General features: G+C 45.5%; 1 protein-coding gene across 1 annotated transcript in view; it reads left to right on the top strand.

The window, feature by feature from the left end:
• fam20ca (FAM20C golgi associated secretory pathway kinase a) overlaps positions 1–26,081 on the top strand; it is a 35,316-nt gene extending 9,235 nt beyond the window's left edge. Inside the window, exons 4-10 of the mRNA XM_041956886.1 lie at positions 19,509–19,601; positions 21,856–21,971; positions 22,832–23,012; positions 23,140–23,249; positions 23,366–23,447; positions 23,556–23,615; positions 24,408–26,081. Of these exons, the coding sequence (XP_041812820.1) occupies positions 19,509–19,601; positions 21,856–21,971; positions 22,832–23,012; positions 23,140–23,249; positions 23,366–23,447; positions 23,556–23,615; positions 24,408–24,666 (901 nt within the window). The 3' untranslated portion in view covers positions 24,667–26,081. The remainder of the gene's footprint in view (positions 1–19,508; positions 19,602–21,855; positions 21,972–22,831; positions 23,013–23,139; positions 23,250–23,365; positions 23,448–23,555; positions 23,616–24,407) is intronic.
• Positions 26,082–27,021: the final 940 nt, after the last annotated feature.

The following is a 27,021-nucleotide window of genomic DNA, read 5'->3' as shown; positions in this document are numbered from 1 at the left end:
CATCTGCATGAACCGGATCAGTTCTGACAAGCTCGGGCTCCTAGCGCTTGTGAAGCCAGTGGAGTTTGGCCGCAGAGCCTCTTAGCTGCAACGCCCAAGAGGCTGCTTTATCATCCACAGGCTGTTTCATAACCACGAGTCCATCGGAGGGCCTCATCATATCTGCTCTGCTCGTGTTGGGTTGTGACTGACATTTCTCCAAGGATCCTCTCTCTGCAGACAGGGAATTTTATTTGGACTGAAGCCATCTTCTGTCCTCAGGAGATGGCCTCTCCCTGCTCTGGTTATTGATCTAATCATGAAAGATTGATGATTTTATTGTGGATTTACATGCATCCATGTAAAGTGCAGCAGGAGCAGCTGCTCATAAATTGTCTTTGATGGCCGGTGGTACGTTTCTTGAGAGTTCACCTGCTGACTACGCATATTTCCTCTCTGCAAGAGCTGCCATTTAATCTTCTTCAGCCATAGAGATTTTATATCACAAACGTCACAATCCTGCAAACTCGTCGTGACTAGATAACAAGCATCTGTGGACCAAATGACAATAACGACTGCTTCACAGATTGAGTTATCCCTGTCGTTCAGCCGCAATCATGAACGGAAACCCAACAAAAGGATGATGGTCTCACATTATGGAAGAAAGCCAAATCACACAGGAGCCTCAGAATATCCATCCTTATTCAAACATGCCCCATTGTAAAGAACCTGAACATCTCATTTCATGGATAAGTACGGTGTGATTACATACACATGCATGCATGTAAAAGCACATGCATGCAAATCTAGGCACGAACACACACAAAATCCCCTCCTGAATTCATCCTGGCTTAACTGACATCTTTTTCATTCTAGTCAGTAAAATATTGTTGACACCATCTTCATTTCTTCTTCTTCTGTTGTAAATTAGCAGCATTTCCCTAACGAGCTTCCAGAAGGGCCGTTAAGTTGGACTCACTTTTCAGAGGTGCCGTCTGAGCTCATCTTTTGGTGTGTGCACAGACGAAACACGTTACTATAGACAGCTGTTCGCACAGCTGCTGCTCACACACACACATTCTCATACATACGCACACAAGCTGCAAAGCGAAGGAACGCTGTGGGGGTTACGGAGTTCGTGCACCCTCCATCACCCAGGGCTGGTACTGGAAAATGTGCGAGCACCGAGCCAAGCCGCAGCTGTAGCCTCTCAGTCAGAGCTGTGGGTATATTACACAGGAGGCGATGACTACAAGCCCGTACTCTGCCTGCACACACAATAGAGAAGTAGCTCACTCACTCCCGACCACTCGCCATTTAACACTCCCCTAATGATTTTTCGCCGTGACAAGTCAAAAAGCCTCGAAGCGCATGAAGAGACTTTTAAATGTGATGAAGCATCAAATCTTTTCCCATTCACATAAACTTCCTCGTGCACGATGAAGTTTTCTGACCTCAGTCTCGCCTTTTACGAAAAGCTTCAGCCGAGTTGTCACATCTATTTTTTCACATGCTCACAGGTTATGTAAACTTTGGCTGCACGACTTTGTGGCTTCATCAGGCTTTCTGGCAGTCGGAGGCTCCTCAGGTTTTCAGCAGCCCCCGCTGTGCGGCCCTGGCATCAGAGTGACCTCGCAGTCGTCTCATTCAGTTCGCTCATATCACACAAGCACGCTGGACCAATCAGCCGGCAGGGGACAGAGCGGCTCGGGATGCCGAGCAATTTGTCTGACCTGGCTGCTGAAATCAGTGACAGTCTGGAGAGAGCAGGTGTGGTGTGTTCGGGCGGAGATCAAATGTCATCCAGTTTCGATTCTCCTTGTTTGTCCTCTCTTCACTCTTCATATCTCATTGTTTATACATGTGTGTGCATTTGTTTTTGCAGAGAGAAAGAGCCCAAAGAAGTAAAACAGAACAGAAAAACCAGTTATCTGTTTGAGGAAGTTAGAAAGACAATCTGTCTGCACCATGTTTGCACGTTGCCTAACAGTGTCGTGTTTCCCAATGAAACTAGCAGACAGTTTGAGTGTGGTGACATCTGTGTTGGCATTACTCATTACTTTCTCTTGGTAATAAACCAGCTATTTACTTCAGAAGGTTGCATTTTGAATGCATATTTCATGGGATTTATAAAGGGAATAAAAGTATTGAACCTCATTATGTTGGTTTACAGGCTTTGGGGTAAGACTAGCTTTTGATTTTGTTTTTAAAAAACGCTTGCTTAGTGAAGAAAAGGATGAGAGCAACTGTGAAGTTTAAAATCTGCATCTGGGAATCTAAATCACCTCCCGAGCTGCTGTTTATTTTTCATCAGACAGGATTAATTAAGGCTAAACCTTTGGTCTTGTTAGTTTGCAGTGTGGTGGATACAGCGGTTAGGCCCACTTCGGGTGATTTCTCACCTTCTGATCTATGTCCAGTGCAGGAAGTAGTGCAACCTTCATGTGATGGGGCAGACAGCAAAGGTGGGTGCTGTTCAATTACAGTATCACCATTGTTATTTCAATTACAGTATTCCTATATTAATGCTGTTTTTCGGTGACACATTACAAAAATCTGTTCCAGTTTGCATCCATCACAGACCTGCAATTAAGATTTGCCTCTTTATTAACCATAACCAAATGTTTTAACTAACTCTAAGCATCCTTTAACTGTAGATGATTTGCCACGGACACAACCTGTCCCTAAACTGGTGAAATCAGACACAAAGAATCATCTGAGGCAAAGATAATGTCTGCTATCTGCTGCAGTTTTCCCCCCATGTTTCTCTTCTACCTCTCTCTCACACACACACACACACACACACACACAGAGTGGGAGCGCTGCGGTGTCAGGCGTTCACAACATCTGTTTCTCATGCAGCTTTGTACTTGCAGCCAGGCGAGGGCCGGGCCCAGCGGCTCTTCTTCAGGCTCCGGGCACCGCCGCCTCCCTCCGCAGGTCTTTAAGATTAATTTGGTTTTCAAGCTGCTCCTAATGTGGCTGAGGATTGCTCATCTTACACAGCCTCTTTTCTCCACCCGCCCCCATCCATGCTCCTCTTTCATCCTCTCCTGACCTCTCTCCTCCGTCTCCTTTATTCAGTCTATCAAAGAGCTTTGTGTCCCCCGGCTTCAGGCTGATACTGGTGTGAAGTCAATAGTCTTAGCATGTACGTTTTCATATCTGCCTCGTATGTAAGTTCTCCTTTTACTTTTTTCTTTTGCTCTCATTTACTCTCTTCTTTATATTTTCCTGTTTCAGGCATCCATCCATGTAAGCAAACCCACTTAATGAATTTCTCCATCTCTCCGCTTTACACTGTGATGTTGCTCAGCAAATGATGTGGGTTGTTTGCATGCGTTTGAGCTCAAAGTGTTTATAGCTGGCTAACCATGCATGTACGTATACCGTTCATCTGTGTGTGTGTGTGTGTGTGTGTGGGCACTGTGATGTGCTGACCTCTCGTAGGCTGCGAGATGAGCCGGTTAATTAGTTTAATGCTGTAACCGTCCTGTAACCAGCTGGAGTCGGAGGCTCGTCACGTCTGCCGAGTCATCAGCACGCACACACACACACACACACACTTTGAGTTAGCTTAGCAAAGTCTTAATAAAGTCCTCTTTCAGTGTGCGATGTTATAATTGAAGTGTCAGTCATCTATATACGTGCTGCTTATTATCTACTTAAGTCTCGTCATTAAAGTGTGTGTTTTGGCGCAGCCTCACATTTAGGTCTACTGAAATCAGCCATTTTCTAGCATTCACTTCTGTTATAATTACCACTGACTCATTTCTGCTCCGTCCGGTGAATGTTCTCCAGAGAAGTTACAGCTTTTCATCCTCCTTCTGTCTGTGTTTCACTTTTGTGCGGTTCGTCAGTGTCTCGGTTCAGTGTCTATTCTTGATTCGAGAGGTCGGTGGCGTAGCATCTGGCACCGAACGTGCTTGTGTATCATCTCAAATTTCAAATAACTTCTTCTTTTTTTTGACACACACACACACTCATAACACAGACGCTGAAACACAGAGGGACTTTCTTTTTTTAGACTCCCAAGCCTTTAACTCCCCTCACACCCTCCCCACCCTCACAGACACTTCACATAAAGACATCTCTCATGAATGTTTTACTGGGTCAGCTCCTGAGGAAGTGGCATTTTTCATCACCATCCCTCCCTTCCTCCCGCTCTCCGCCCGTCCCTCTCTCTGTCTCCACCTCCCGTTCATGCTCCTTTTTGGACTTGTTTGTTTGATTCGCTGAGGCGGTACTAATCCTCGGCTTGTCCCTCTCCTCCGTTCAAAGTCTCTCTGCTCTGTATTTTTAGATTCTCTCCGTTTTCTCTCTCAGTCTAACAAGTGTTTATGCACTCAGTGTAATGTGGCAGAGCCATGAGTACCCTAATCGTAATGTGATTACAGGCCAGCTGAGTTGCTGGAGATGATACTATGAGTGGTGTGTGTGTGTGTGTGTGTGTGTGTGTGTGTGTGTATACTTACTTCTTTATGGGTAATAATCATTGGCAGCCAAAGTCACACTTCAGTGTAGCATCTTTTTTCAGAATAATGGGATCATGTCAGTGTTGAATCATAAAAAACACCTAATAATGACAAACATGCATGAATTATAATCCAGTTTTTTACAGCCTGGTTCTTATTTTAAGATAGTTTTGAGCATCATTGTTATCATAACATTTTAGTTAACGAACATGTAATCCAGTAGGTGAAGACACATGAGGGACACATGACATAAAGATCGTGAGCAGTTTTATCTTCTCTGGAAGCAGATATGAAGTCAGATGTTGAAATAATTTGCTTCCAGTCTTCAAAGTGCAGATTTTACAGAGGTACTGGTTCAATTTGCACCATTTTGCATGTACACCGTTTATATGAGGAGTAGTTTGCAGTTGCTACAATAATTTGCACAGTACCTTCCTGGAGTCTTGTTGTCAGCGTTACCAGGCAACCTGCCGAGACACCAGGAAGTCCATTTAATGTACATTTTATGAGAATTTTTTTTTTTTACTTTGTCTCAGATGTTAATTTCAACACGTATGACACATTGCCAACGCAGTAACTTAATGTCCAGTGCATCATCATGGGTATAAGTATTCGTATATTCTGAAATTAAGTAGATTGGATTGTAACATGAGGGGTCACCAGCTTGCATGAAATGCACGCACCGCGAGTCGTGCTGGTTTTGGAGTTCAGAACAGTTTTCCTGCAGTCAATCATGGATGCACCTGCAGTCTGAAAGGAACGAGATTTGATGACTACATCAAAGAGTCTGTTGATTCGTCAAACCAAAAGGTTTGCTCCTGATACTTGAATCAGGCCGGTGTGTGTGTGTGTGTGTGTGTGTGTGTGTGTGTGTGTGTTTGTGCATTTGTGTCGGTGTGGCTGTGGACCAGAGCGTGTGTTGCTCCTCTGTGTCGCACCACATCCAAGCGAATCCTGTTTATGCAATTGTGCATGCTCGTTGTGGTTGCTGACCCTGTTTTTGTCGCTGCTGTTGCTCAGTCATCCTAACGTGTCATTAGAGTCTAAAATACCACATGGGGAAATTCCTAAGCCTCTCTGTAGGAATGTCGCTGCCGCATTTGTCTGGAATCCTGAAAATTCGTTGCCCTCCAGGAGGTGAATTTAGACAATTGGGCATTTCTTTTTATGAGGCGAGGCAAGCAGGCTGACTTATGGCAGGGCTATTCAGTGCACCTTCAGCAGGAGTATCTGCTGCAATTACACAAAATGCCCCAGGTTGGTTACCTGAAATGAGCATTCAGGAATGCCGCATTTAATTGAGGGGAATTTCGAAAGGCTAAGTGCTTTGTTGAATACACTATCTATGATTAAGATCTTGCATTTTTGCAATTTATCCTGACAAGTTAGACAACAACTTGCTGTGCATGTACTGTCTCGTTGCTGGCCGTAGTGTTTTCAGTTTCTAGGTTTTCTCAGAAGCTATAATGAGGATAATTGCTCGGGTTTAGACAGACAAAAAAATGGGATGATTCTTTTTTCTTCTTTTTTTAATTAGGGCAGTCTGGAAATGACAGAGCACACATGCCTCACTGTTACTTTGTCACTCAATCAACTGTTGCCCTGGAACAATGGGACCACACGCATTGCACCACCCCTTACAACCGAGCCCAGCCATTAGATAGCGACCTTTCCCAGGTAGATCTATCACAGTCCACCTGAATGTCTCTCCAGGCCGAATGAATGAAACAACAGTTCCTCGACAGAGACACATTGTGGCTCTGTAACTTGGGCCTTTGTGATAGCATGCACAGAGGTTAATACATCCATTGTGGGCCAGGCCCGTGCTTAAGCCTGCCCCATGCAAGGTGGCAGTTAGGCTGTGTGTGACTCCCCTATCCCCCCTGACGGAGCCCAGTGGAGGGGGAGGAGAATGCAATCATTGTCTACCAATTAAACCAGAGGAGGGCTCTCCCTGGCTTTGCCCATTGTCAGGGCAGGGTGTGGGAGGGGCTGCGGTGGCCAGGTCTGGTATCACCGGGCCAGGGAGGCAGGAACCTGATCCAGGGGCTCGCCGGGGTCACCCCTCCCACCCTCCCTTTTGCAGCTCTGGGCAGCAGTGATGCAGACAGAAGAGCCTCTGTGCTGGGAGTGCAGGGAGACTCTCGGTCAGTGTTGCTGCTGGGATGCGGTGCGAGCGGAGTCTCTGAGATGTGAAAAAGCTCACAGTAATGTGCGCTGCCTGCATGTGCTACTTCCTCTTCACCCTGTTTCAGTTATGTGAGATGTAACAACAGTTCAACTTGTAGATGATCTATTCTCCATCACTTGGGGGTCATGACACAGCAGCATTAGTAGATATGGACAGAGACTATACGTATCCACAGACAGACCATTTCAACTAACAGCCGTCTTCCCAGTGAGCCAGTCAGTGTGTGGGCAGGTGGTGAGCAGAAAATGCCCAATTCTAATGGATTCTGCATTGTGGACAGCCAACAAATGTACAAAAATACAGCCATGCTTGCAGCTTTGTAAGGCTCAGGCACTGTGATTGTGGCACAGTAGTGCTTTGAGCTAAATGCTAATGTCAGCATGCTAATATTTGCACTTTGGCAATGCTAACATGCTGATGTTGGGCGGGCTTACCATGCTCACCATCTTAGTTTAGTATGTTAACATTCTCTAACTAGCACTAAACAAAAAGTACAGCTGAGACGAATGAAAACATTTTGGCCTCATGGTGGCACTGAGAGATCACCAAATGTATGAAAATTCATCCTCAGGGGGACATGAATGTCTGTGCCAACTTTTTTTATGGCAATCCATCCAAAACGCATCCACGTCAAACCACAGCCTCGACCTAGTGGTGCCAGAGGAAAAGTCAGAGGCTTATCAAAGTCATCAGGGTTCACCCTTTGGGCAACTTCCTTTGGATATCTGCACCACATTTCAAGGCAGTGTATCCAGTCCTCGAGACACTTTACCGCAAAAAAACAAACACTGGGCTGGTGGCCCTAGAGAAAAAGTCAGGGGATCACCATAGTGAGTAGGCGACACTCTGGGACACACGAATGTGTCTGTGCAAAATTTCAAAGCAATCCATCAAATAGTTGTTGAGATATTTAAGTCTGAACACCAGCTGACAAAAGAACCTGCAGCCTGACATTGCCATAGCTCCTTGGAGCTATGCAGCTAGTGTGGCTAAAAAATAATAATAATGCCATCCGAGTGCCATCCACTGCAAAAGCTGTGCAAAAAATACCCCTTTCTAACGCTTAGGAGGTCTTCATTCAACTGCATGGTTATTTCTTAGCATGTTTTTTTTGTTGTTGTTTTTTTGTGGTGTGATGTATAGCATTACATAAGATGCTGATGTTATTGTGCCTGCTTTGTGCAGTGTACAGACGGAGGACCAATGCACCAACAACACATCATCATTACAAGATGATGCATGGGGACACGGTCTGCAGCGACATTAAAGGTCACAGTACAAAACGCAGCTGTCACGCGATGATGCATGAACGGGGCTTCGCGATGCGCTGTGTGACCAGTGATGGCGATGAGAGAATATCTGTCTCGGATTCTTGCCTTTTTACATTTGAGCCAGTGCTTCTGTCGCTTTCCTCTCGCCGAGAGCGTCACTAGACAAACGTGCTGTGATGCACCACCGGGGCGATGCCTTTGATAGACGTGAATGTCTAGAAATATGTCAGAATAGCATTTTTGCTTCGAGTGTGAAGACGTTCTGAGTCTCCTCCTCATTCCTTTCACATACAAATTAACTCTCTTCATCCTGAAGTGCGCTGGACTCGTTCCATCCCACTTAGCTCTTACACAAGGATAAATGCAACCCTTGGAACTGTTTTTCCAGTGGTTTCACCACTTCCTCCTTCACCGCCGTCACCCACTCATGACCACAATGACATCTCTCAGCCACCACTTAGCCTCTGATAGATGGTTTCTATTTAGGAAACGGCATCTGACCACAAACCACCGAGCACAACAAGGCTGTTGACAGGTCTAAATAGAAAAGTTCAGCTGTGGGAGAAACAAAGCACAAACACCCGTGCCTCGATTTGGGGGCCTCGCCTGCGAAATAGCTTTCTGGAAAGGCTCTTTTGATTGTTTTCTTTGGTCGAGGTATCGAAGTTCTGAGTTTTATGTAGTTTGGTTTCACTCGGTGGTATGCAATCCATTTTGGGACGGTGAGGAAAAGCGGCGTCGAAAATAACCGACAGCCTGCTAAAATTGAGCTGTTCGCTCTCTGAGCCGAAAGCGGTGATGAATGCACTGCAGGAGCTTGTAACTTTTACTGCTCAACAGAACAGGTTGTTGCGACAACCCCAAAGCTTCTCAGGTAATTAATAAACACATTCATTAGGGAGCTAAAGGAAGACAGCACCACTTAATCAAATGCTGTTCTGTCATCAGCCATGCGCTGCTGGAATATGGCGTTTTAACAAGCCTCACATTGGACTAATTAGGGGAAATTGTTACCAAGTCTTTCAAGCCGTTCTGGCCTGTTATAGATTAAAGTCTTCAGAGATAAAAATAAGCGGGTGCCAAGTTCCTCTGTGGAGCTGCCGCCGTGTTCATCCGGGGGTGTCGCCATGTGTGTGTATGTGTGTGTGCGTGCATGTTTGCATAGGAAAACACAGATGGGGAGACTGGCCGGCAGTGGCGGTGTCCTTCAGGAAAAGGAAATGAGAAGGAAGGAGGAAGGGCAGAGAGAGAGAGGGAGCTAGGAGATGGGAGAGATCTCTAATTGCTGCAGCAGGTGATATTAAACAAGTTTTTTTTGCGCTTGTGTGTGTGTGTGTGTGTGTGTGTGTGTGTGTGTGTGTGTGTGTGTGTGTGTGTGCATTGTTCTTATCTTTGGGTCAACATAATAGGATTGTTTTGGATGAAAACACTTCAAGGTATTCCCCCCCACAGATGTCCAAAGATAATGGACGTCCAAAATGCTTACTCACAATCCAATTAACTTCTCTTGGCTCAGACCATGCAGACACTCCGTGTCCTAGCTGAGAGTGGTGTGTGTGTGTTAGTGCATGTTTGTGTGTGTGTGTGTGTGTGTGAGAGAGAGAGAGAGAGAGAGAGAGAGTGTGTGAGTGTGTGTGCCTGTGTTGGGGCAGTCGGTCTGGAAAATTAATGCTTCCCAGGATTTAGCATAATTTGCTCTAATTGGATGTTTGCTGTTTAGCAACTACTTTGTGATAATCAAATAAATTGGTAATGGTCAGTTTGAGTTTGGGACTTTATGCAGCGCCTCTCGGTGCAGATCCTCACTTTAAAAACGGGTGATTTATACGACTCTGGCGGGTGTTTCAGCCTCCTCTTCCTCAGCGCTCATTCTGGCGCCGTCATCTGCCAATTTCCACTCTGTGATCCTGCTTTGAATCTCATCCCAGGAGGAGAACATGATTGTATTTTCAGCCCGGTCAGACATTTCTCATGGCCTCCTATAACCTCACATTCGTTTTATGGCTAAGAGAGTGCGTGCAACCGTCCTAGAAGCATAGCGTTGCTCCAGCTTTGAAGACCTTTCCAATTAAATTATATGTGTTCGAACTTGAGACATGGCAGCATCCACCCTTCAAGGCAGGGAGTAAATAGAGGGAATTCAGACTGAGAGGAGATGCCATAAAGTGAAGCTGCTTTCTGCATCTTTTCCCCAAATCCTCCTCAGTCTGACTGGAGAGACCGCTTTTCGCTAGTCCTGCAGTTTCTGCAGTTTACTGACGCGCTCAGAGTGGGACCCCCCCCCTCCCTTTTCATCAGATTCAGCTTACATGTCATGCTGAATACCAGCGCTTGTTATTCAGTCCCTGTGAGATGAAGACTCATGGTAATGCCCATTGATTTTACGTGCAGGCAGAAACAAAAGCTTGCACACGCATACGGGGAAAGCTCTTGAAATCCCCATTGATCCCGGCAGGCTGAGAGCTATCCAGTTTGCTTTCATTATGGAAGTAATGTCGGCCTTTGCGGACTGTGTTGATCTTTCGCGGCCTCTGTAAGACCAGAGGTGTCGAGGTGGATGCCGTCTTTTACTTTTTCTCACAGGATTCAGTTTGAATCACTTCTCTGAAGCGTCAGTCCCTCCCCATCTGCTCCTCCTCTGGAGCTGTGAGGGATAGAGACAACTGGTGGAGGCTTTCTGGAGGAATTTCCTCCTGGAATAGATGGCGGAGGGACCGTGCTCCCCTTTTCCTGCGCCTTCTTCTACTTCATGAATGCTCTTTGTGACACTTCACGGTGGTTGAATGTAATATTTGCGGCAGCCCGGACGGCAATAACAATCCACAGCATGCTTGCATTCCCAGGAAATCTTCATACGCCTCATTTTACGGGCCGGTTAGGATGTTCAGTTTGGACGAGCTGTCAAACTTTTGGAGACTTTTTTGGAACAGGTGGTTGGCCTTAAAAAAAAACTACTGTTCAAGATAAAACCCCGGTATTTATATAGAAAAACACACAGAGGAAAGCTGCACATTCTGTCAGCATGCAGTGTCAACATACTCGGCCACATTTTGAAGCTCATTGTTCTAAATATCCCCAAGCTTGTGCATTGTGACATCTAATCACAGCTGACCCAAGAATACCCTTGATATTTGAGCATGTTTTGCATAATTCACAGTTCATATTCTGTGCAAAGCCTGTCATGAATTGTGCACCCTGTGAAGGATTGCCTCAGACTTGTGCTATTGAAAAACGGTTAATCCTCTGTGGATGGATATGTAAATATGACAAAGTGTGGCTCTGTGTCGCTGGAACACTCCTGATTGTTGAGGATAAACCGATGTGCGTTCTGTCAGCCGGGGGCGACGGTGTGGGAGAGAGGGGGAGAGACAAAGAGAAGGGTAACCATAAGCATAAAGACCTGTCTCATCCCTCAAGTACACAAGAATATATAATCCCCTTTACTGAACACACACACAACACACATTTCATACATGAAAGCAGCCGTATTATCCCAGTATATGAATCTATAGTAAGTGCACATGACTGCTGCATCATCAAAACTCAAAAAAGTGGTCATTTTGTCTGCTTTTTTTAAATTTTAGTCTTCATCCTGTTGTCAAATGTTTAGTTCGTTTTTATCACATTTAGTCTTGTTTTACTCGATAAACACCATATCACCAAATACATGTCAAAGTACATCAGTTAGTGCATTAGCTGCTCAAGTGTTAGATGCAAAATGGGCTGTTTATGATTGCTAGGCTATTAGCTAGTTAGCTCGCCGCTGAAGCCCCTGCTGCCGCTTTAAATAAACAGCAATCTAGCTGAGATAGCATTTTCTATACAGGTTGCCATGCTGATGAACATATTTCATCAGTTTTCAAAATATACACTAACTTGCATTGCACTTTTTCACGGCATGCATGATAAAGAAATTGAATTCCCTCGAATCTGCTCTCTGACGTGTGTGTTATCAATTATGCAGAGTTTGCAAAAGTTTCGCAAGATCCTCAACCTTTTTCTTTTGCTTCCCATCAAAGACATTTTCCTCCATGTACCTTCCCGGGCTCCATACATCCCAAAGGAGTTTGTTTGCTGCACAAAACAATAACTGCTTTCAACAAAAGTACAGCAGCCGGAGGGCATTACTCTGACAGGAAGTATGAATCCAGTGTGACAAAGATAGGAGGGGAAATGGCATGTGTTTTCACACATTTAATTCACAAGACACCAACAGAATCTGGGATGTTTTTCAGCTGTAAAAGCTGCTGCATTGAACGTTTCTATCATAGAAAATGATACCACATGTCTTTTAAAAGGAAAATGTCAATTTTGATAATTAGGCCGACTAAAATAATCTGTTTTTTCTCCATCTGTTGCTTTGAAAAAAAAAATCCCTCTGATGTGAAGCTCTTGTAATGTCACACAAAACACACCGAGGTCTATTTTCAGATCATGGTGAGTGAATGAAATGCAATTGAAAAGCGGTTGAGTCATCAAACATTTAGTCTATTGATATCAGAAAGCTGCCATTCTTCTGACTGGAAGCCACCAGTGAATACGCTTATCGAGTAACAAGCACAACACTTATTTTGACATAGAAAAGGGCTAATGCGTTCACCGAAAATGTGGCTTTTTGAGAATGGAAAACACGCAGTGATACTAATACGATTTCCAGTTGGTTTTTTTATACATATTCCAAGTGCGCTCACAACTCGGGGGAGCCCGTTAAGATGATTGCAGGGAAGGGATCCCAAAAGCCCAGATATAATTCTGCAGCTTTGCATCAGGTCTTCACAGCGATTTCAGGCCTTTAAACACTGCGCTCTACGCAGCGATGTGCCCAGGGGAACACGGCTGAATATGACACGCCAGTCAATTAAGGCCAGCGAAAAAAATAAGAAATAAAGGATTCACAGCCGTCTCAGAAATAGCTCTCAGAGTAATATAGAGCAGTGAGACGGAGGGAGTGAGATTCAGCCCATATACAGTAGCTGCAGCACGGGGAAGTGTGTGATACATACACATCGTAAACAAGTAGATGTTATTTTAAGTATTTTAATGAGGCACCTTTTTTGGAGGAGAAACCACATCAGACACAAATTATTACTCAAAGCAGTAATTTCATGCCTAAAACACGTGTTCTCTTCTTGTCAACTGAAACAAGTGCTAAGCTCATTTATCCAGATCCTGATATTCGGTGGATAACCGAAAAGAAACTTGGCGTTTCCGGAGCAGGTTACAGAGTAACCTTTGCACCATTTGATATCTCACTATGAGAGCCGGAGCTGTCAGTCATCTGTTGGAAATAACCTCTCTGCCAAGAAAAAGGCTTGCTGAACCTTTCCAGAGTAAAACGAGAGGAAGGAAACTGTGGGCAGGGATTGAGCTGAAACTCTTTTTTCTGTTTATGAAGTACTGCCTGTGCTTAATGCGTCATTTATTGTGTGTGCACTAATCCTCCTCGGGGCATTAAAGGGTTCTCAATCGCTGACAATCACATTTTGATCAGAGCTTTTATTGCTCACGTTACTGTTTCGAAGTTGAGCTTTCGTTCCCTGATCCCCAACCTGTCTGCGGTCACAAAGTAATTTGTGCGTTTTATTTGCAGGGTGTAGTCCGCCTGGTTAAACTGCAGACACAGAGGGTGGTTAGAGAGCAGTGGGGCTTTGCAGACCCATAAGCCATTGCCTCATCCCTGACATACAGAGACAGGGACTCCCAGCCATCTGGCCAGATGAGACAGTTGGATAGGCACAGTCTCTCTCTCACACACTCACACACACAATTCAGTTCTTAGGGTTTTCTGTCATCTATTGCAAGAGGAGCCAAGAGAGGTGGTGCTCACCGGTAGTGACGTAGCACCCTTTGAATTTCTATACTGCACAAGTATGAACTCCTATTATCTCATCGTTAACCTTTCTATTCCAGATATACAGACTGTTGTTTTCAGCACCATGTTTGACTGGATTTAATGTCTCCTCTCCACTGGGGTTGTTTGTGCCTCCATTGCTACACATTTTTGCCAGCTGCAAAGGGTGATGATGCATATGACAGAATTACAGCGGGCTGCAATAAAAAGTGACGAAAGGTCTGCCGCTCCAATAAAAGAGGCGAGAAAGAATACTGCAAAATTATGTGGCGTTCAGTGCAGGTGTAAAAACTTTGAAAAAAGGACTTTGCACGTGATTTGCGAAGTTCAAAACCCATTTAATATGTGTGCACCGTCTGATTGTAATGGATGATGTAGGGGTTAAAACCACCAAACCCAAACCCCAATGGTTTGTACATTTTCATGACAAAAAACATGCCCTTTATTCCAAGAAGAGAGAATATTATTAAAACCAGGAGAGAGAAGTTTTGGCCCATTTCTCAACCAGTGTGCGTCACAGCGCCATCTAGTGGGCTGCAGTGGCTAATTTACCAAGCTAGTTTTTTGTATACATCAAAGTGCTCAATAGTTCACATAAATAATAAGAATCAAATTAAAACATATAATTTCAATGACCAATTATGTTTGACCCAGCGATCGCGACACATCATCAGGTTTTTCCACTGTTGGCTAGCTAACGGTCCCTTGGCTGCAGTCAGCCCAAACACATCAGCTTTTGAAAGGAGAAAGGGAGACAACCTCGAGCCAGTGAAAGCTGCAAAGCCCATGGTGAGGAAATCTGACCCTGAATACATTAGACCTGGATTCATGATGGAAGGCGGTGACGCTGAGCTGAACGCGCGGCGTGCTGAATGTGGTGAAATCCTGTCACCGCCCTGTTTATTTTTCCTCCTTGTTTTCTGTTTTTTTCTCCCATATTTTGGAGAAATCGAGGGTCCCTCTACTCTGATCAGTCAATGCGTATTTGCACCCCCGCGCACACTGAACGCTCCAGCAGCAGCAGAAAGCTGATCGCTGATAATCTTCCTCAGTCCTCATATTAGTTCCACTCTCTCTCCCACCTCATGAGCATCTAATAAATTTGAACTTGAAGCTCTGACTTAGGCCGTCATCCATCTTCCAGTCGAGTCTCTTATATCAGACGATATCGCCCATGCCGCTTCCCACACAGGCAGATAACTTGCCTCTTCCTCCTGGCGGTGCCTCACCCCGTGTGTTGAAAATAGCTGAGGCTAGAACACAACTTGTGTAGCATTGATTTGAAATTCAATCTCGACAGCTACCTCGGGGCCCCGGGCCAATTCTTAGATCTCTCTCCGATACCGATGCTGGAGGAAGCGAAGGAGCGGCGTGCGTGGAGGGAAATAAAGAGAGGAACACACACAAAATGCACACGTGTGCACACACAGTATGCCTCCGTCTTTAAGCACAAGCTCGGCCTTGACAGCCTCCGCCTGGGTCGTCTCTGACACTCCTGCATGTAGTGCTGCTGACAGACAAGCGGCCTCTGACACAAATCACCAGGCTGAAGAGGTTTTATCTCGCCATCTTTTATCCCGTCCTCCATCCTTCCACCTGTCTGTCACCTTGAGAGGTGTTGTGAGCACTCTACAAGGTGCCATTTACCCACGAGTGTCCTGAATATATCAAACTGATCACTTGCTTTTCTCCTAAACCCTCACACGCAAAACAGACTCTCGGTGGACTCTTCCACAGCAGATAAGGCACAACTATGAGAACATGGTGTCAACCGGGGAGGGGGCTCGATGTACACTTTGGTGAAATGTGTCATGTGAACATCAATCTGTTGTCTTGAGGAGGGAAAAGCGAGAAGGTCATCGGTGGAAGAGAAGGTACAGAGAAGGAGCGACAGAGGCGGGGGAGTACAGGTGGACATGAAAGGAATAAGTGGAAGGAAACAGGAGAGAGGGAGCAGAGGAGGGAAGCTGCCGGATGCTGGGTAATTGGTGTTAAGCAGGGTCAGGCTGGCGAGAGGGAATTTCATGTGGTTGCACAGTAACCAGACTGATTGGTAAATCAAAGCTGGTTGAAAAACACTAAGCAGGGACTAATATAGATATGTATTGATTATGTAGATTACTGGAAAGTCAGCTGTGTGCAGGTGTTTTCCTCTTCTTATTCTCTCCCCTCTCTCGTATTCATGTGACATTTTTATTGATATGTTTGACCACCACAGTCTCACAGCTTGTTCAGAGGATGCAATAAATATTACTTGTTCTGGCTCAGAACAAGCGAGGCCCCGAGGACGCGTCAGAGCAGACAGTTTGCTTCGTCTTGTCAACTGCCGCCGCTTACTTGGTTGATGGGGTTGATTGAAGGACAGTGGCCGATTATGGTCGACTAGATGTTGTGTGTTTGTGGGGAAAGAGAAGGGCGACGCATGTTCTAAGCTTGAAAAATACTGATCAGAGACTCAAAAGTCCTCAACTTACGTCATCTATTCAAACAGCAACTGCATTAAAACAAATTCCGCTCAGATATCAAAATATATAACCGCCATGAGCGGCTAAAAATCGTTTCTTCTCCATGTTCTTTCGACTGCATTAACACACACACCTGTGTTGATCAAGTTAAGGTGCCATGATCTGATTGTGGCCACTTGGGGGCAGCAGAAACAAGTCGTGACCACATAACGTAGACCAGCACCGATATCTCGGCAAAGCTCGCAATACATCCGCCGGTGTCTGTGTCACCTTTTATGTCATCGAGGCGTGAAAGCAACGCCTTCTCATCAAAGGGTCAAGTTAGCAATAACAAATATGCAACGCCCTGTTAGACTTTCAAAATAAAGCTCGCTGGGAAGCATTTCAGGTGACTGTTGCAGTTCAGTTAGATTTAGCCACAAAAAACTACTCGGTTAAGTGTAAGAAAAGCTTAAAATAACTGCTTTCTTAAAACAATCGACATTGGTTTCATACACTGGTTGAACCCTGGTCTCCTGTGCGAGCTGCCAGCTGCAGCCAAAAACAACTTCATCAGAGCAGTGACGGTGAACCGGAACAGTAAAGTTGTGGCCAGACAGCTAAATAAAGAGCTGAAACGCACTATAAAGCTCCTCACAGCCAAGGTGAGCAGCAGACTGAGGTAATAATTCTCCATATTTCCACATTTGATGCACACTAAAAATATATCCACTGCAGCTGCTTTAACAAAAATACTGACTGATTGAGCTATTTTGCGCTCGAAAGGTTTTAAATTGTGTGTGTGTGCATGTGCAAGCCGTTGCGTATACCCAGATCTCATTGCACAGCACGCCTGAGTCTTCACAGCCACCCACCCACACACACACACACACACACACACAGACGACAGAGGGCCAGACGGAGACAAAGATACCTGTCAGTGGGGGGCTGGAATCTGCTGTGGATTACCAATAGATGACAGATGTCCCCTGCACCCTCTCTCCCTCTCCCTCTTATTCTCTTTGTTGGATCAGTAGCAAGATGCCATTACAGCACTAGGTCAGTGGGAGTATGTACCGCATTCATGCTGTTACATCTTCACTTAACATAAATGTGTGCAGAGAGTCGCTTATTTTTCCTGAGTTTCTAGTTTCTTCTCAAAAGGTGACATGGAAGACGTAAGCGCGTTGATTTTCTCGCGCTGGGTTTGTCTCTGCTGCCCTCTCTCTGTCACCAACGTGTATCATCAGTGTGTGTGTGTGTGTGTGTGTGTGTGTGTGTGTATGTCTGAGAGAGAAAGACAGGAAAGAGGAGTGTGTCTGCAGAGTCTGGGCCACAGCTGTTGTTGTGCACTCCCTCACCCATCTCTCTAATATAACCCTGCGCTGTGCAGGTATAAGCTCATGAAAGAGCATTAAAACTGCCAAGTCAGCAAACTGAGTCCACACAGGGAAGCAGTTCAGCTTCATCACTATGCACACACACACACACACACATAAACACACACACACACTCTGCTGAACTACATACAGTACATTTGCTGTCGCCTAATCACACTGTACTTTAGATAAAGGGCCTTTTATTATCAAGGACACTCAGTCACAAAGAGCGTGTGTGTGTGTGTGTGTGAGTGTCTGTGTGTGTTAGTGTGCATGTGTGCACATGCTCTTGCGTTATTTTTTTCACATCACAAACCTGCTGTTGCCTACATTCAAAATTCTAAGCAGCTTCCTCCCTGACAGGAAATTGCATTTTACATCCTGGTGACCATGGCAACCAAAGCCCGTAATGCCTAACTGTCAGTCAGGTTTACGGTTATGCGTTTTGCACAGTTGAAAGTGAAATGCAACTGACTTAAGACAAACACAGTTTTCTTTTTCTGGAGGTTCTTGAGAGAGAAACAACCTTCATCTTCAGACTCACTCTTTCGCCTGATGAACGACTTCCCATGCAGAGCAACTTATTAAAGTCGGAGCTGTTATTACGTCAAAATCAGGGCAACATCCTGAAGAAAAAAAGCCTCCATTTCACATCTCAGTGTTTGAACTACAGCTACATATGATAAGGTACCTTGATAAAGCCATATTTGCATGATAACAAGGTGAGGCACAGGTGCACCGAGTAAGGTCACCTTTTCAAGCCAAGTGTCCTTGCTACCTTTTATTCCACCCCCTTCTTTGATCTCCTGTCTTACACCCTGAAAATAAACACCATTAGTCCCCTGCTTGCTCTGCTTGAGGAAGAAGGGATCACAATAGCAGCAATTGATTTATGGGTAAATGGCTGCTTCCCTGACATGTCCATGAATAGGAGGACAGGTTATTTTCTGTTGTCAGTGGTTTTCTCTTTTCAAGAAAATTGGGAGAGAAGTCGGGGTGGGGGGTGGGGGGTGATGCACCACTTCACCCTGAAGTCCAATCCACACTAATGGAGTGGAGGAGGGGGAGGAGAGATAAAGGAGGGCAGAGCTGGAGGCGGGGGGGGGGGGGTGCAGTAAGTGGCAGCATGCATGAGTATGTGAGGTTTAGCTGAGTGTGTGCAAGCAGTGCAGCTACAGCAGGTTAATGCCAGGTGTGTCTGTGTGTGTGTGTGTGTGCGTGTGTGTGCGTGTGTGTGTGACAAAGAGAATGCAAGCGTGCAAATATGGAGAGATAATATCCTGCCGCCAGACGAGCGAGCAGACAGACACAGGGAGGGACAGACTGACAGACAGACAGACACAAAGAGGCTTCTAGCAGTTCCTGACTCAGATCCATGGCTCAGTTGGCAGGAATCACATCTTTTGGATGTGTGTGTGTGTGTGTGTGTGTGTGTGTGTGTGTGTGGTGTTTGCTGGGAAGAACTGCAGGATGTGAGCAAGAATCTCATCCGGCTTCCCCCCAGCAGCCTTGTCCACACGGGCTTTGGTCTCAGCTTCCGTCTTAGAAAGGGACACAGACGAAGTGAGTTTCAGCCCGCAGGAAACGAGAATCCGATGGAAGCTGAGGAGATCTGCTCGGAGGGAGCAGACATGTCTCAAATCAAACGATGGCACGCTTAAAAACTGAAACTCTGAAGGTCGTTAGAGAGATATTGTTTGGATCACCTTCCTGATGTGCTATCTACGGTCGTGTTTCTAACGCCAACCCCTTCCTGATGAGTCAGCACGACCAAAGAGCTGAGGACAAATTCACATCTTCTCGTCTTTTCAGCCCTGAAGCTGAAAGATTAACTGATTTTTAAAAGTTTATGCAACAAAAAAATGGATTCCATTGACTAAAAAATGATCCTGCTGACGTTATGTGTAATGTCTTTCAGGCAGACCCGAGAGCAGGAGACCCCCCCGGACTTCTTCTACTTCTCCGACTTTGAGCGGCACAACGCTGAGATTGCCGCTTTCCACTTGGACAGGTGAGTTGCGTCATCCCTCCCCTGCTGTGCTGAGGTTTTCTTTGTGTGACTCTTCCGTTTCCCGTCCAATCACCCTTCAGTTCCAGGAAGAACGGAGGGTCACACGTGCTCCTTTACCCGGAAAGCGGGGGCTTCAACCCATTTACAAAGCGGAGGAGCTCCATAATGGACTTAAGCTGTGAAAATGTGAATGGGATTTAGTACATGAGGGATTAGATTGCACTCGGATCATCTCTTACTTGATGCTGAGTATATTGATTTCCTCATGATCCTTTTACGCTGCAGGCCTCAGCCGACAAGGTAAAAAAAATAAAAATAAAATAAACGGAAAGAGTCACATATGATAGTTATGGATAGCTATGGCACGCAGGTCGTCTTCAGGTAGCTGCTTCACACATGCTCGCCCTGTGTTAGATGAGGACAGTAGCATGTGTGTGTGTGTGTGTGTGTGTATGTGTGTGTGGGCAGGCAGATGGAGCCAAACAGGAAATCAAGGGGCAGTGAGGAGTGGGTGTCTCTGTTACCCCTGAAGAGCAGTTTGCCTGTGAATTACAGTCCGGCTGCTCGACCACGGCCGCCTCTGGATACCAGTCTGAGCCGCTGCAGGTTTATGGCTTCGTATTGACTCAGGAATCTGGAGTAGGAGGACGCGTTGCCCGGCTAAACTTCCTTTAATTTGATTTCTAATTCTTGACAGCTGTGATGAAATGCACTAAAATATCCTGGAGATTTAAGGGAAGAGGTGGCACGAATGCTTTCCAGTAATTACTTCTGCATCTCAGGGGCTGTTTTCTTTATCCTCTGCTCTTTGCCGGTGTACTATAACCGCCATCTGTTGTGAACTCCTTGTGACTCAGGGGTGCGTAATAGGCAGAGTGTGCGCAGATAGACACTCGAGGGTGCACGCACGCACACACACGCACAGGTGCTCCTTTGTCACCGGGGCCTAACATGACGGTGCAGTTTGCAGCTCCTGAATGCCGTCCTCTGTAGGCTAAAGTTTCGCCAATTCTGTTCCGCCCGGCCAGTCTGTGAGGGTGTGTGCGTGCGCTCCCAGGAGGCTTAGTTTTAGCCTCAAGCGGGTCGGGGTCATTTGGACAGCAAACATACAGTGAAGCAGGCTAAACATGGCTGAATAGGTGCAGTGTTCTGACAGGAGAGCATAAGAATGAGAGACAGATGGAGGCAGACAGCGAGAGACGGGAGACCAGGAGGAGTAGAATTAAAAAGAGCTCGACCGTCTAAATATAGACAGAGGGTTGGAATTTGAGAATTTGAGTGTGTGTTGGTGGGACAGGTGCGAGGTCAGCAAACAAACACACACACACACACGCACACACACCTTTTCTGTCCTTTTTTCGTTCAGAGGCGGATGTCAGCGAATGCAGCCTTTGATGCCAATCACAAAAACAGACAGAGAGCCTTGAAAAGACGATGAATTATTGAACTTCTTGTGTGATGAAATGATACAGATCAAGTCTTGTGCTGACAGCTTTGATTGGAAACCATTAAACATTATTCTTCTGCGGAGAAAAAGCGTCCTGATGTCCCACTTTTTCTCCCGGGCCGTCTTTATTTAGAGAATGACGGACAGCCAAAGAACAGTTGTGCATCCTGTTGTGGCAGCTGACAGCTGTTAATAGACAGATATCACAAGCGGGGAAGGTGCAGAGATCAGACTGGGCCATCGCTCAGCGTTCATAGCTCTCCTGGTTGGCTGGAGACGCTCTGGAAATCTGCACCACCTGCAGGCACCGTGGGAGAAAGAGACGGAGGCTGAAGGTTCAGCGTGGCTGCAAATTTAAGTTGAAAGACGCTGTGTAATACAGTAACACTCAGCTTTCCAATCTGCCGCTGTGGCAGCCTTGATGTCGCTGGCAGCCTGCAGCACGTCACATGAACCGTGCACATCAATTAAAAAAACAAGTGTAAAAACAACCTCACACAGAATATTCAGGTTCACATATCCCCCATTAGCTAGTTGCGTATTAGCTTGCATGTTAGTAGCATGGGTTAGATTATTAAAAGGATTGCAATCAAAAGGCGCAATTTAGGAGGTTATTGAGAGAAAACTCTTTAAGTTAATGGCCTAGTAGTTGCAGGATATGACATTGATAAGTGGTTTATAATAAAGATTAAGTGTGTGACTAATATGCATGCTCAAAAGCAGTAAGTTAATGTTGAATATGTGGACCTTAATAGAAAGCGTTCCCACATTTTCTTTAAAAACGTGCCTGCACCTCTCTTTCTTTAGGATCCTTGACTTCCGGAGAGTGCCCCCGGTGGCAGGACGACTTGTCAACATGACGAGGGAGATCAGAGACGTGACTCGTGATAAGAAGCTGTGGCGGACCTTCTTCATCTCGCCAGGTAGACATTCTGCCAGACACTGTGCAGCTTGGCAGAGTGACGTAGCTGCGTGGCTCATCCCGTGCTGACAGAGCAGCTGTATCTCACCGGCTGCAGCTTTAAGTACACTGGGTGGCAGACCTGTAGTTGTTGGTAGTCTCGGTTTGTACGTCCTGCTCTGCTCTTCAAGGCAGGACAGATGGCAAGAATGTGCTGCATGTGTCATGAGAAATAACGCTATAGCCAAAAGTCACCACAGGGTGGCAGTGCAAGCCAGCATAGTCTCAAAAGCTATCCACATATGGTGTTACAAGGGTTTTTATGTACACTTAAATGAATATACAACCACTCACTGACACTAAAAATAAATGGAAAAATATAGCATTGAAAAATCCAAATGAATTACACGATAAAATGTAATTAGTCAGTCATTTTCCTTGTATTTTATGTTGTTAGATTATGGTAATAATCTGAAACTGACCTCAGCTAATAGGTATAATATGTTGCAGTGATGCAAAGCAGGTCTGTTGTCACACATGAGTGGTTGTCAGGGTGCAGGAACAGGTTTACTGATGAGAAGCTACATAAATGAATTAAGAAATTTGGTTTTGAGCAGCCAGTTTGATCTGTACTCACTTCCTCTCAGTAAGAAGACATATTAAACGATGTTCAGGTTCTCTTTGATTAAAATGAACCATCCTCCCTGCCTCTGTGTCCTGTCTGTAACGATGCCCTGAGATGAGAAACCCTCCACCACCCTGAGTCTTCCCAGTCTGGCTCTGTGGTCATTTTCTCCTCAGTGTCTCCACGTTTGATTCTTCAGCCACAGTGAGCGAACCGCTTCCTCCTTTACACCACTTCCTCTCTCTCTCTCTCCTCAGCCAATAACGTCTGCTTCTACGGCGAGTGCTCGTACTACTGCTCCACTGAGCACGCTCTTTGCGGTAAACCGGACCAGATCGAAGGCTCACTGGCGGCTTTCCTGCCAGACCTGAACCTGGCCAAACGCAAGACCTGGAGAAACCCCTGGAGACGGTCCTACCACAAGCGCAAGAAGGCAGAGTAAGACACAAATGCATGAATCTGTCGGCCCGCCTCAGTTACCTACAGCATCTGTAACCAAATATAGACATGATATTGATTTTGTGTGTGTGTGTGTGTGTGTGTGTGTGTGTGTGTGTATTCTCAGGTGGGAGGTGGACCCAGATTACTGCGACGAGGTCAAGCAGACTCCTCCGTATGACAGAGGCACTCGACTGCTGGACATCATGGATATGACCATCTTTGACTTCTTAATGGGTGAGAGGAGATGAAGCAGGGTAGCACATCATGTATGAGCACATGGCAGACTGATGAACTGCAGAGTCGTCCCTCTGAATCACGTGTTCTCACCACTTTGCTGTCTCCTCCGACAGGTAACATGGATCGACATCATTACGAAACTTTTGAGAAGTTCGGAAACGACACCTTCATTATTCACCTTGACAACGGAAGAGGGTAAAGACTGCGTTTAAAGGGCCTGAGCAGCTGCTTAACAAGCAAAGTCCAGCTGAGGGTGTGTTGGTTATACTTCCTGCTTCATCTTGTTCTCTTTCTCCCTCGTAGGTTTGGAAAACACTCCCATGATGAGCTGTCCATCCTGGTGCCTCTCAGCCAGTGCTGCAGGTCAGACTTTCACTTGTCTGGGACTTTCTAATGGTCCTTTTTGGGGGCCGTTAGCATGTCTTTGTCCTGTTAGCGACAGCGCCCAGTCCTTCAGTCGACCCTCCCAACACTTTAGACCAGATGTCAGCTCCTGAACATGTGCGTTCTGTGGCGTGGCCGCTCCTCCATCATCAACTGAGGCAGCTCAGATACACATCCACCCAGTGGTTCTCGCCCACACCACTTATTGCCTGATAAGTTGGTCTAATGCACATGCTCCTCAGCCTTAAAACCACTGGAATCATGATACAAACAAGCACTTAAAACTTTAGACAAGAAGCCATTTAGTTTTCACCGTCGCCAAATTCTGAAGAAGTCTAATCTGCTTCGCTTGGAAAACCTCATCGCACACAAAAGTGTCTGCTGAGCTGATGAGATTATGCACGGTTTAGATCCTCCTCCTCCTCTTTCTGGTTTCATCGGCTTCAGATCTACTGAAAGTGAGGAGGGCTGCACAGCCCCACTCAGGAAACTCCGTCTGCATCGTCTTGTTTATAGAAGTGTAATGTGAAGAAGCGGCTTATTGAGTGAGCCAACAGCAACCTTTTTCAAATAAATACATTAATAATAATAATTAACTGTGAAATGCGATGAGATGAATGCTCCAAACACTTTTGTTTCTGATGGTCTGATTCATGTTAAAATGCATTATTATGGGGCGTCGCCTTCTCTCCCCTTGTTTCCTATTAGTATCTATCTGATAAAGGCAAAAAAGTCAAGAAGAATACATGAATATGCTGTATTTCGTTGCAGGGTGAGGAAATCCACCTACCTGCGTCTGCAGCTGCTGGCCAAAGAGGACTACCAGCTGAGCTCCCTGATGGAGGAGTCTCTGCTCCGTGACCGGCTGTCCCCCGTCCTCATCCAGCGTCACCTCCAAGCCATGGACCGCAGGCTCCGGCTGGTGCTGCAGGTCCTGGCGGGCTGCATAGAGAAAGAGGGCTACATCAACGTGGTGGAGGAAGATCTAGTCGGGGACACGACCACCCACAGGAGCCCAGGCCACAGGTAGTGAGGGCCAGACTCGTGGTGAAAAATGGACCACGCCTGTGGCTTTTTCGACCAATGGGACTCCACCAAAAGTCTGATATCAAGCTGAATTCAGTGAATTCCAAGACTTGCCATCATTGCCTCTATGGAACCTGCTTTTAAGTGTGTTTATATAGAAGAAAGTGACCACGGACACCATGAAGGACTCACACAGAGGCTTTGTTCGCTACATGCAGATGTATTTTGGTTCTACCAGATGTTGACATAAAGGAGCCACTGCTGTGTTCTGATTTTGTCCTGTTTGTTCTGAATATGGAGGCTTTGTTTCACGTGTTTTATTATATTAGTGCATAACCAAATGAGAGGTTTTGGTGGAGAAAGCGCACGGAAGCAGTCAGGCCACAAACAACCCACAACCAGGAGGACGAGAGTGTGCAAATGGCGCATTCTCCTCATCCATCGTTATAAGCTTTTTGTCTCGGCACAGACTCGTAACAGACCGACTGAAAATGTTATTACTTACTTTTGAACAGCACAGATCTGAGCGCGAGTATATTTGAAGCTGTAGTTCCAACAGTTCCTTCACTTTGCCTTATTCTGTCTCTTTTTTTTCCCGCCTTTTCCATCTCCCCTGCAAGTCCAGCTTGCGGTACAACAGCGTAACAGTAAAATAGTATTCTCCAAACCAAAAATACTCTGAGTGCAAACAGCAGCGTGCTGGTCAGTGTTCATTAAATGTTAAGTCGGTCCATTAATGCACTACCACTCTCACACGCAGACCTGAAACATTAAGAGCCGTCTGCTATAACATCATTTCAGTTTATGCAATGCAAAATGTTACAGTTTGTATGTTGGTTCATTCTTATGCGATTTCATGTCCAAATGACTATTTATTGGTGTGTCACAAAGGATGAGAGTCGGTTTAGTCAATTCTAGGTTTTGCTTCGTGTTGCTTTATATGTGGGGAAATATTTACCGTAGGTACATTAGCATTTGGATACTATTTAAATTGACATTTCTTTGAGTACTGTTTTATGTTCAGATGATATAAAAACAACAAAGCTATTTGAGTTTGGACATTACATTGCTGAAGTGGTGCCATGCGGTTTTCAGTTTCCTCCTCGGAGTCCTGTGCACTGGCCGACCCGGCACCTGTGCAATGACAGAAATACAGTACTTGAATGTTTGTGGGTTGGCAGTCTGGACAGGATTCACAGAGCTACAAGCGGTGTAAAGCCCGAGCGACCGGACTCAAGTCTGAGAAGTGCTGTGGGGTGATGAAGGGGTTCAAAATGCCTCATCCCACTGCGGGGATAACCTCGGGCTCTGCGCTTTGATTTTCATATTCTCAGTGTAAATACCTATAAATACTTTGACAACCTAACAAGCTTCACCGCACAGTGATTTGCTTCTGTTTTCTGCTATTGCATTGTTACTGTGAAGATCTGTTTACTAAATGATTAAAGTGTGCAATAAAAACAAAAGTGAGGACAAGTCTGTCATTGTGTAGGTGGCTGTGGACGTGTGAGGTGTCTCTTTTCTGATTGGATGCATGGGTGGGGGTCAACGTGCTCTTTCACAGGGGTGAAAAGCAACAAGTGAGCATCAACAAAACACCACATACTTCTATCAGATACTTAAGCTCTAAATAACCTCTTGCATTTTTCACTCATGCAGATTTTACAGGCCTGTAGGTGAAGATGTGACTCTGTGGTAGGTAATAGTCAGGTTTCACGTCTCCTTTGTCCCACAAACATCAGTTAGGCTCAAAGATTAAACTCTTCCAGCTGCAAACTGCTAAAGGGGAGTCAAACCTGTATGCACTCTAACACATTTCATTTTGCATGTTGCCATCATGAATTAATCATTGCACAAATATTTGTTCATCACCAAATGAATATTTATTCATCGCAAGATATTCACATTCTTCATCCTCTTACCCCGAGGCCATGATTAATGGCTGTTTTAGTCAGACATTTGTTTCTCTGTTTGAGAAGGTGATTTCTGATTCGGATCAGCTCATCTCAATCAACTGAGAGGCACCTCACAAACTCTGGCTTATTCCTCAGAGAGTAATTCCTTCCGCCGAGGTTTTTACATCTTACAAGTTAATGTAAAATATGTGATTGTGGTGTAAAAAATGTGGGGAACAAGGTGAGAAAGTCCCGTTTCCTGCTTCAGGTTTCAGGTCTCGTCCAAAACTGACAACCTTGGTGGCGGGGTCCTGCGTTGTGGAAGTGTTGGATCATGCAGTAGTGACGCTTCTGTTCCTCAACACAGTGGAAGAGTTATTGTGCAGTTGTGTGTAAACATGTAAAAAAGTCCAGTTAGCGAGGTTAGCAAGGCAAACGCTCTGTCATCTAGAGACAGAAACTCA

The sequence above is a fragment of the Chelmon rostratus genome, chromosome 17, assembly GCF_017976325.1.
Source record: "Chelmon rostratus isolate fCheRos1 chromosome 17, fCheRos1.pri, whole genome shotgun sequence".
Lineage (NCBI taxonomy): Eukaryota > Metazoa > Chordata > Actinopteri > Chaetodontiformes > Chaetodontidae > Chelmon > Chelmon rostratus.
This window is presented reverse-complemented; position numbering and strand designations above follow the sequence as displayed.